We start from the raw sequence: 11475 nt of genomic DNA, 5'->3' as shown, positions 1-11475 counted from the left end.
ACCAAAAATGTCTCCAGATGTTGCCAAAGCCCCCTGGGGGGCCGAATCAGCCCCAGCTGAGAAGCACTGCTGTAAACTGAGCCTTGAGCTCCTACATCAAAAACCTCCTGATCTAGCCCTAACCTCCTTTCCCCCAGTCCCAACACCACTACAAATGCCTTGTTCCAACCAGACCCTAAAGGACTGCCCTTTCTCAAGCAAACCCCAAACTTACCAACATCTGTCCCTCCACTCAAGAGTGCCCTTGCCACCCCTATCCACTTCTCCAAGGCCCCACTGAAATCCCACCCACTCATTAAATGGTCTCCTCACCCCCTAGAACACATTGTTTGTCAGTGCCCAGCCCTCATCATGATGGGCATTTCAATCTGTATCATATCTGATCGTGAACATGTCCATGCTTCCTTGTTCCCTGTCCCTGACACCCACCCCCAACTCCAGGGGAGGGCTGTGCCTGACTCACCCCTGGTGTCCCCGGCACCCTGCATGGAGCCAGGCACACAGACTGAGTCATCACTCTGGGCAGATGGTTGTTATAGATAAGACTGGTGCCCAAGCAGCCTCTTCGGTGCTGGTGAAGGGTCCCCAGGTTAGAAGGCAACATGGCATGGAATTTAGCAGTGGTTAAGAGTTCAGAGTGGGCCAGGCGCGGTGGCTCACGCCTGTAATCCCAGCACTTTGGGAGGTCGAGGTGGGCGGATCACCTGAGGTCAGGAGTTCAAGACCAGCCCGGCCAACATGGTGAAACCCCATCTCTACTAAAAATACAAAAATTAGCTGGGTGTGGTGGCGCATGCCTGTAGTCCCAGCTACTTGGGAGGCTGAGGCAGGAGAATGGCTTGAACTCATGAGGCGGAAGTTCGTTTCATTGCACTCCAGCCTGGGGCACAAGAGTAAGACTTCATCTCTAAAGAAAAAAAACAAAAAAACAAAAAAAGAGTTCAGAATGGAAGCCAGATTCAGACTCAGTTTCCACTCCTGGCTCCTTCCTGACTGAGGACAAGTTACCCAGACCCTCTGGGCCTCAGTTTCTTTGTATGTGAAATGGGTATGATATATAGTTGTAACTGGCACACACAATAAACATGATTCCTAGGGCTGCTGTGAGAATTAAATAAGAAAATGTACATGGAACACTTAGCACTGTGGCACGTGATAAGAAGGCTATTAAGAAAATTAAAATAACGGAAAAAATTAAAATGCTGATAGTAATAGCTGTGCACTCATACAATGCCTTGGCTGCAGAGGTCATTCCCCTACATTACCTTGTGGGGTTTGATCAGCAGTTCTGGAAGCACCTAGGGCAGGAATCACCACCCCAGGGTCACAGATGAGACTGCTGAGGTTCACAGGGGAACCGAGCAGAGCAGCAGGTACCCTGGCTCCCAACTCAGGGCTCTCTGGTTCCGGAAAAGAATTCTAGGTGAAGGCGGGAGGGGGTGGGAAGGTCCTTCCCCCTAGGTGCCCCTGAGGTCTAACTCTGGAACTCCTTGGATAATGAGAAAAGGGGGGCTTCGGAACCCTGGATGTGGGTTCCACATCCTGCGGGGGCAGGGAGGCCGCCTGGGAGTCCGCCAGACGCAGTAAATAATTCACACAGATGAACTGGAGATAAGGGCGGCTTCGTGGAGGATCGAGTTCAGGTCGGAGGAGGCTCAGACGGCTGGGGGGACTTGTGGTCTCCCCTGTCTGAGAGGGGAAAATTCGTGGGACTCTGGCTGCCAGGAAAACACAGTCCCCAGGTGCCGGCTCGGTGCCACTCCCTGCCATTGGCGGGAGGGAGCTCCCCGGAACTGCCCCGCGGGGCAACACGCCTGGCCAGCCGCCTCCGCCCAGCCGTCCCCATGGCAACCGGCTGGCCTGGTCCAGGGTTCACGGCCAACCGGATCCTCGGTCTCCCCTCCCCCACGGGAGGCTGAGCGTCTTAGACTCCCAACTCTGTTCTCTGGGAGCTTCCAGCTGCAGGAGTCTACAGAATCATCCTGTCTGACCCCCTCGTTTTATGGGAGGTCCGTCGAGACCACGGACTCTGGGGGCCTGCCCGTCCTGGATGCAAGCCTTGCTCCACCATTTTCCAGCTGTGGGATCCTAGGAAGGGGACTTGGCCACCCTGCGCCTCGGTGTTCATTATCTGTAAAATGGGGATGATAACAATAGTGGCTATCTTATAGGGTTGTGAAAATTGAATGGACTAAATGCAAAGAGGGCAGAGGGGTTACGTCTGTAGCCAGCACTGAGGAAGCATTATTTTCCATGTTGGGAAACGGAGTCTCAAAGGACCAAAATACTTGTCCAAGGTGACGGTCACACAGCATGCTATTGGCAGATTTGGAATTGGAATGCAGTTGTCATTCTTCCTAAAACACCCAGGGTGGACACACTGGGATTCCCCAAGGGTTACCTGTGCTTCCTGCAGACCCACCCAAGCCCCCTCTCTGACCTCTTGACAGTCACAGTCATTGAATTGTCCTTGACCAGGCAGTAAGGTCCCTGAACCAGAAAAGGTCTTGCTTTAGCCAGCCCGGTCTCCCCACTGCCAAGCACAAACCCGCTTCCTGCACCTCTGCTTTCCCCCCGTGCCTGGCAGAGGAGCTATCCAATGAGTATAGATTTAATAAATTAATTAGTTCATCTCTTCTACCCAAACACCCTCCCAGAGCAAGCTCCTGAAGCCCCTGGTCACCCAGCTGTCTGCCTTACAGGACACCCCTTACCCTGACCGCTTCCTGTCATCAGCCCCCACTCCACCCCACTGCCATCACCATGCTGTTTGGATTTCCCATGGCACATTGCCTGGGTCCTCCTCCTCCCTTCAGCTTGCCCTCCCTGACTTCCCTCCCTGCTTAGTGACCCTTTGTCCTCAAAATGGCTGTTTTGGGGTCAAGGACCTTCCTCCAAGTCCAGAGGTGTTCCTTTCCCCTGTGTTAAGGACAAACCCTCCAACGTGAGAGGCAACAAAGTAAACCGTCCTCATCCCCGATCCTGGGGGAAACAGATGGGGACCTGGTACTGCCACGATGTGGGTAGGGGCGATCCAGTGGCTTTCTGGGACTCTCAATCCCACTACGGAGGTGGCAGGGGCTTTGGGACGCAGAATCTCTGTCCTTAGGGGCCACCCCACAAGCTCCAGCCCAGCTGCCAGGTTTCCTCGGATACGGCCCAGTCGCCTCTGATTTATTTTTGCATATGGTTTGGGAGAATCTCTGTTGCTGGAATAACGACAACCTTTTTTTTTTTTCTCTTTTCCTTCCCTCCAATAGGCAGACTTTATAAACCAGAGCAGCTGCCTGAAGGTTTCCAAGAAAAAATTCTGCACAGTTTCTAACCAGGGTGACAGTTCCCCTCCACAGGAAGTTCTTTTATTAATTTTTTTATCTCTTCTTTTGTAAGACTATCGGTCATCAGGGAGCACCTGTGGGCATTTTTTTGTTTCCCCCCACTGTTCCCATTTGCCTGGAATTCATTATTAAATCTAAACCACAGTGGCCTTGCCCAACACAGGGGCGAAGTTCGAACTACTGAAAAATGGGTCACTCAAATCGCCTGTGCAGAAGAATCCCAAATAATTTATGGAGATACTCCTTCCTCAAGGAGGTGAAACATAAATCCCTGTCCCTGAAGTGTGGGCTGTGCATAATGATTTCCTTCTATGGAGTATAGTATGGAAAGCAGGAAGAAAGAGTAATTTTGCAGGAGAGAAACCTGACAAACACTAGCTCAGCCAGATGGCCAAGGTCAACATCAGCAGCGGTCAGTCGTGTCTATAGCATGGACACTTGATATGATGTGATGAGAACAGCACATCACCCCCAAACCCATAACCACAGTTGAACCACAAGAAAAACAGCAGACAGACCCCACTTGAGGGACAGTCTACAAAGTACCTGACCAACAGTCTATCAAAAACAAGGAAAGTCTGAGAAACTACCACAGCCAAGAGCAGCCTAGGGAAATATGATGGCTACATGCAATGTGGGAGACCCTGTGGAACAGAAAAAGGATGGTGGGTAAAAACTAATAAAATCCAAATAAACTACAGAGTTTACTTAGCAGTAACATACCAGTGTTGTGGAAAATGTACCGCAGTAATGTCAGGTGTTAACAATAGGAGAAACTGGGTCGGGGTACGTGGCAATTCTGTAATATCTGCATAACTTTCCGTAAATCTAAAACTATTCTAAAAGTTTACTTTTTAAACAGCGAGCCATCTGTCTGGGCTTCAGGTAATCCTCAAAACCTAGCTATCTTTGATTCCCCATTTTTGCCATTTATGAAGGATTTGAGCTTCTGATGTGGGGAGTATCCAAGCCCCTAGATCCCAACCTCATTTCCATAGGAACAATCATCATTTTCAAGCCCAGGAAAAACATCCATTTTGTTCACCATTTTATACCCAGATAGCCTAGCACAGTACCAAGCACATAGTAGGTGCTAAATTGATATTTGTCAAATGAAAGAAACTTGAGGAGGTCTTCATGAAGGAAGTGATCCAAGCAGAAAGTCAAGATCTTCCCTTTCCAGGGCCGGAAGTCAGTACCTCTTAGTCTCCATCCGGAGAAGGAAGACTTCTGGCAGTCTGGTTAGAAGTGGGTAGAGACTCCTCTTGACTCTGCCTTTGGAAGGCAAGCATGTGGATTTACTTAGGACTGTATTTATTGGGGCATTTTGGGAGCTGGATGAAGATCATGAGAGGCAGGCTGATCCCCCGAAACCACTCCCCACCTCCTCACCCAAGGCCCCACCCTTCAAACCCCCAAGATGCCTCCACTGACCCTCAGGGCAACTGCCAAAACTATAGGCAAAGAAGCTTCGTGCAACAAAAACGGTTGGCTAGATCTTAAAAGTTCATTTCCTGGCATGTGGTAGTCACTTCATATATGTTCTTATTGATGGCTGCCATTTGTTCTGCACCAGGCCCTGTGCTAGGGAGAAGGGAGGGGTTCCCATCTAATGATATGTGAGAATTGTCATTATCCCTATTTAATAGAAGGCAAAACAGAGGCCCAAAGAACCTGAGAAATGTCCAAGTCACAGCTAGAAAGTATAGAAGAGAGGTTTCAAATCCAAGACATCTGTGTCCCAAGCCCATGCACCAGCCACCCTAATGTCTGACCCCTCCCTCTAGGCCAGAGCTTCCCACCAGGCCCCCAGACCCTGGGAATTCCCTCTCGGCTCTCTGCAGAGGCACCCCTTACTCATTCCTTCATCTGTGGCCTCTAGACAGTAGTAATTTTCAAGTCTCTTTCTTTCAAAACTTAATTTGCCAATTTCCCCCTTAGAGGTGCTTTTTTATATTCCTTCAGGCTGTCAGCCTGGACAGGCCACGGAAGCAGAATCCAGGGAGATGGATGCTTATTACAACCATTCAATTAATTAAGTTTGAATAATGCAGCGCTGGCATGCTCCCATCGATGCGTGGAGGCCTATAGACCTCCCCCACCTTAGACTTTTAATAGCCTTTTCCATATTTATTGCTACCTAACCGGACACTTCAAACATATCCTGCACTCAGTATAATTTGATATCTGCCCAGTCCCCAAAATGCCCTCTCGACAAATGTTTACCTGATGCTATACTATATTTAAAAGATTTATATTCCTTTTTGCTGAATGGAGTCCTTGGGAAAGGAGGACTCTGTCTTCCCACGCAGAGGATCCGGCATTCGCTGGCGGGGTGGCCTCCAGCAGCAATGTTTTAATACATCACTTATTAAAATGGACCTGGAGCCTTGGCCAAGGGCTCCCATACTCCCTGCTTCCCAACAGAGGACAGCCCCAAGGCCTTAGCTGACCACATCCAAGCCCTTCCCCCTTCTAAACCCTTACACAGTGACTGTCAGAGCCAACAGGGCCTCAAACCAACAAAGGACCTTTAAGGCTGAAGGACAGTGACTACAGCTGGGACTGAGCCTGGGCCTGGGGTCAGATGACCCTGCATCCTCCTCCTGAAGCGTGGGCCCTGGGTTCCGGTCCTGTCTCTGTGACTTACTAGCTGAGTCACCTTATACAAGTTACTTCACCCTTCTGAGCCCCAGTTTCTCCTGTACAATCAGGATAATAATAGTGCCTATTTCATATGGCTTTGTGAGTCTGGTATACAGTAAGAGCTCAATTAATGCAGAAGCTGTGCAATCCTTTTGGCCTCTCTGGGGCCTCGATTTTCTTACCTACTGAAGAGAGCAACTCGTGGGTTTCTAGGGGTGCTGGGACAATTGCACGGGAAAACAGGAGAGAAAACACGTTGTAATTACACAGTGCTTTGATCACGTCAGTGGCAATTACTCCTGGGTGCGGACACAAACCGTGCCTTCCGAAAGAATCTTTTCACATGGCTTCTGCCCCTCGGCAGATTGATGCCTTGTCCCCCTCAGTCTATCAGAGGGAAAGCACAGGGGATGGCTGAGCTCCATGGTGCCCATCAGCTCCAAGGTGCTGGGAGTCCCCGGGTGAGCAGGGAGGAGAACAGGTTCTGGAGGAGGGTCAGGCACCTGGGAAAATGAATCTGGCATTTGCACTCCTGCTGGCCCCACCAGCCCCAGCTTGCTCACCACTCCCAATAATAACTGCTTGCATGGAGAGCTCTCTGCTGGGACCTCCTGAGCCCTTGGGCCTCCACTGCCTGGGAAGGAGGTTGAGACATCACCCCCTCTGGGCCCTCTGGAGCCCCTCTTCCTCCTGCCCATCCCCCTTCCCTCGCCTCTTACCTGATGTCTGAGTCACACTTAGGCTCCTGTCACCGTGAGCTGTGTTGTGACGCCTGGCTGACAGCTTTCCCACAAACACATTAAAACCTCCCAGCACTTCTGGGTGTGTGATAGCCCAGGAGAAAAAAAACCTCTCCCAGTTTTCTTCAGCCAAAATCCTTCTCCCAAACCCTCCTCCCCCGGGACCCTGCTCCCCCACCTTTGACTGCCCCAAGCCTAACAAGGGGCTGAGATTTGTCTACCTATCAAGCCTTCCTAATTGATGATTAGAGGAAGGCTGGTAAGTGCAGGTGCCTGAGATCTCTCAGGCCGTGCACCCCCAGGAGCAGCGCATCCCTCGACCTGCGAGCCCTGGAAGGTGAAGATGCAGAGAACACAACTCCTCTTCAGCCCTGCCTCTGAGGACAGGGGGCCCTTGGCGAAGTATGAAATGTGCATAGAGTGGCCTGATACTGAGTGTTCCCACGTGCTGGCATTGTGTTCATCCTCCTAATAACCCTGTGAGGCCGGGGCTGAGTTATCCTCACTTTACAGATTAGGAAATGGAGGCTTAAAGAAGGTCAGGCTCAAGTCCAAAGACCTAGGAAGTCAGGGAGCTGGGACTTGCATCCAACTCTGCCAGCCTGCAAAGTCGCTCTTAACAAGATTGGCTGCTTCCCTGCACAGTATCCCTTTCTCCCCTCACCCCACCAGAGATGGCAGAAACCTCAGGGATGCAGTGAGAGCTCAAACTGCAAATCCAAAATGGAATAAATTCACCTTAGGGGGATAGCCTTGCCAGTCCAGCCCATCTTTCCTCTCATCTGAGCCCACCCATAGGGGCCCCCAACATTGCCATTTTGCCTCGCAGACCAAAGCCAGCCCACAAACAGCAAGGCATGTCCCCCCCACCTCACCCCCTAGCCAAAACAGAGGAAAGAGAGGAGTGAGACACAGGAACAATTCTTTTATTGTACATTGGAGAAATAGCCCTGTGTGCTGGTTCAAGGTGCAACATACAGAATATTGAATTAAGAAAAGAGGGAACGGGGAAGGGAAGGGAAACCTCTTGAGGTCCAAAGTTGCAAACAAAAAATGGTAAAAGATTTCCTCACGCAAGAGGCATTTTTGCAAATACCATGCAAAACAGGCAGCTGGTGTGCCTTAAGAGAATCCCTATAAATAACAGAAAAGACACTCCAAGCATTCCTGTACGTGGACTCAGAGCACAGAGAAAAGAAACTAAAATGCCTTTTGGCATTTCAAGATATTTGGCACTCTTGTGATTACATTTTTTTACAGTCCATTAAAGAGAATAAACTGACATAATATTAGAGAAATAAACAGGCTGCTCACACAACAGACTGCAAGGGGAGGTTAGAAAAAGCTCAAGCATTTTTTTCTTTGTTTTTCGTGTGTGCGTGTGTGTGTGTGTGTGTGTGTTTCTGACATAAAAAATGTGTCCATTTGCATTAACTTGGGCAAATAGCTTGCAGCAACAAAGAAACACAAGCTTTACAACTCATTTTAAAATAAAACAAGGATCTTTTCTATGTATCATTCCTTAGAAAAGTTCTCTTCTTGTTTTAAACACATTCCTGATAACTTCTAAAGATGACCAAAATAAAACAGAATATCTACAGAGATCATATTCTGAATTTTTTGTACATCCAAGGATAACAACATAAAAAAAATAAAACTGGACAGCATTTCACATCCAAGTGCACAGAACCATTTTTGCAAGATTAAATAATGTAAACATTGGGAACAGCCAAATCAGCGAAGAATGCCAACACCTCAAAATACCTGGTGTTGCCGCTTCATTAAGTGGTTCAAAATCCAGATCTATAATTGCGCAATATTCACCGTATATAAAAAGAAATGGATATTAATTTTGACAAATAGCTGCAACTGAGACTTCTTTTTATTTCTTTATATGTGTGTATATAGTGATTTTTTATTATTTTTAAAATTTTATTTATTTATTTATTTTTATTTTTGCAGAGAAGCCCAGAGCCTTCTCCTCCTCCTCCTTCTCACGCCTCATCTGTCTCCCAGCCTGATACCAGATACAGGTTGTTGATTTCATCGTGGGTAGCAAGCTAGTAATAAATTTCAAAGTGCTTTCTGTTTTCATGCTTTTTGCCAGTAACTGTTATCGCCGTTCTTATTCTCTCCCTTAACTCATTGTCTTTGGGGGAGTTAGACACCAGGAGGTGCCTTGTCGGTCATATTTTTCAGCACGTCATCAATCCTATCATCTTCAATAACAACTGCAAAAAAAGGGGGGAAAAGAGAGGTGAGCGCACTTGGGCCTAGCCAGAGGTCTCTGACATTTCCCGTTTTGCCCAGAGTGGGAGGTCGGGAGAGGAGAGGGGGAGGGAGCAGGGCTCACTGCGCGGTGAAACAGCTCCATCCTCCTCCGCCTCTGCCAGGGGTCCCTTCCCTGCTTTCCTCTGAACCACCCCAACATCCCCTATCCTCCAGCCTGCGTCCCAGCTCCATTCTGAGAAAAGGAAACAGAGAGGGCGCCAATCCAGCCGCTCCTGCTGCAGCCGGGGCGCGCACTGGCGGAGTTCTCCCCGCACCAGGTGCACTAATTTAGACAGAAATGTCTGGAGCTGTGATAGGAGAGCGAGCCAAAGTCTTTGGGTCTCGGGACCCCCGGGGAGTCCCGAGCGCAGCTCCGTTGGGCAAGGCTAGGTGTGGAGATGCGCGGAGCCAAGAGGGGACGCCAAAGCCGGTTCCCACGACGCGCAGCGGGTGGGAGTTAGGGCCTGGCCTGGGCGGGCGCCCCCTCCTGCGCGCCCTCTCCAAATCGCCGGCCGACGGACTCCGCCGCCCGCGCTCCCCGCTGCGGCAGGGACACTCGCGGTAACTTCCGCCTCTCTCACCGTCTCCACCTAGCCTCGTCTTTCTCAGTCCCTCCATCAGTCCCTCGGCGCGACGGCCGCCGATCGAGGTCTCTGGGTCTCCCTGTCTAAGGCGTCAGTCGCCTTTATTGTTTCGGCGGCTTCTGCGTTCTCCCCATACGCGCGTCCTCGGCTCTGTCTCTCCCGCTTCAGCTCCCCTCTCGGGAGCTTTGTCTCGGTTTCTGCCACCCTCGGTCTCCCGCGTACCCCCTCCCCTCCATCCCTGCGTCTCAGTCTCTCTTGGCAGACGTCGGTCCCCCTCATTGTCCCCGCGCCTCTGGAGCTCCTCTCGGAGCCTCTCTGCCTCTCCGCCTCTCTGGGGCTTTTCCAGCTCTCGCGCGGATCGCCCAGGCCTGGCAAACCCCCACCCAGGCCAAGTAACAATGAAAACCCCGTGAGACCCAAACGCCCTAGCCTTCCCTGCAGGAATGGGATCCTCCCCACGCAGGTCCCCACGCCGTCCCCTGGGGGACCCTGGGACCCCCTCCCCCCAGGGTTGTGGAGCGAGCGCAGCTGCGACTACACTGCGCAAAAGGCGGGGGTGGGGGGCGCAAATCAAAAAGCAAACTTTGCCGCGGGTGAGGACCCCCAGCTGCAGCTAGAAGCCGCCACGCCCCCGGGGTGACCCAGCCGGGGATCGGGCTTAGGAGGACGCGTTCCTGGAACCCGCTTCAGCCGGACCCGCAGTGCGGGATCCCCCAATTCTGCAGGAGGGGATTCCGTCGGGTCTGAACCGGTTCCAGCGGGTGGGAGACCTCCGCAACCCTTGTTCAGGCCGCCGCGCGGGAAAAAGGGGATGTCAGGGAAGGGGGCCGAGAACTCACCCCGCTTGCTCCGGCCGATCTGGCCCAGCTTGGGCGGCCGCTTGTTCTGCCCGGCGCCGAAGAAGTTGTTGGTGTCCTGCAGGCGGCAGGAGAAGATCTGGCCCACGTCGCCGCCGTCGCCGTAGGGGCTCAGCTTCTCGTCGCCGTAGGGCAGCACCTCCGACATGGTCGCGTCCGGGGGCTCCGCCGCGGCGCCTCCTCCGCCCGCGTCCCCGCCCGCGGCGGACAGGGTCAGCGGCGCTGGGGCCGGGGGCGGCCGGCCGGGGACGGCCCGCGGGCTGCTGCGGCGGTGGCGCCGGCGAGAGGCCGGGGGACGCCGCTAGGGCAAGAGCGCGGCACCCGCGCGAGCGGCCCGGAGAGCGCCCGCGGCTGCGCTGCGCTGCGCTCCGGCTCCGCGCGCGAGTGGCTGCTGCTCCGCCAGAGGCGAGCAGGACTCACATCCTCGGCGCGCTGGGGCTCTGGGCGGGGGCCGGGCCGGGCGGGGCCGCGAGCCGGGAGGGAGGAGGCGTCCCTGCGAGCCCAGAGGGCGCGGGACCGAGGAGGGCGCACCCCGGGAGCCGGGCGGGCCGGTCCTGCGGCGAGTGCGGGCGGCGGCGCCGGTTCGGGGAGGCAGACTGGGAGCTGCGAGCCGCGGGGCTGCGAGGGGCGGAGGGGGAGGGGAGGGAGAGAGGAGGGAGGGCACCGGGGGAGGAAACCCAGAGGGAGGGTGGGGGAGAGAAACCGAGAGGGAGACGGGGAGAAAAACAGGGACTGAAAGACAGGGAGGCAGGGGAAACGGTGGAAGGAGACAGAGGAGAGGGGGAGAGGAAGGAGAGGAGGAGAAAGAAGAAAAGGTGGTGGGGGACGAGCTAGAACGGAGAGACAGGGGAAAGATGAGAGGAGGAGGGAAAGGATCGGGAGGGAGAGGAAGAGGGTCGGAGAGGGAAGGAAGGGAGAAAGACAGAGGGGGGAGAGGGAGGCAGGGATAGAGGAGGCAGCGAGCTGCGAGGAGAAATGCCGGCCGCGGCGCCGAGGCGAGGCGCGGGGAGGAGGGCGGGAGGAGGCGGGGAGGAGGGGA

At 53.1% G+C, this 11475-nt stretch overlaps 1 protein-coding gene across 1 annotated transcript; it reads right to left on the bottom strand.

Moving 5' to 3' along the window:
- Positions 1-7629: 7629 nt before the first annotated feature.
- Positions 7630-11034, bottom strand: CAMK2N1 (calcium/calmodulin dependent protein kinase II inhibitor 1). Its single transcript, XM_005544554.4, has 2 exons — positions 10419-11034; positions 7630-8955 (listed from the first exon to the last, which is right to left on the bottom strand). The coding sequence occupies exons 1-2, from the start codon at positions 10582-10584 to the stop codon at positions 8885-8887; spliced, it is 237 nt and encodes a 78-aa protein (XP_005544611.1). The 5' UTR covers positions 10585-11034; the 3' UTR covers positions 7630-8884.
- Between the last annotated feature and the right edge of the window lie 441 nt (positions 11035-11475).

This window comes from Macaca fascicularis, chromosome 1 (assembly GCF_037993035.2).
Source record: "Macaca fascicularis isolate 582-1 chromosome 1, T2T-MFA8v1.1".
NCBI lineage: Eukaryota > Metazoa > Chordata > Mammalia > Primates > Cercopithecidae > Macaca > Macaca fascicularis.
This window is presented reverse-complemented; position numbering and strand designations above follow the sequence as displayed.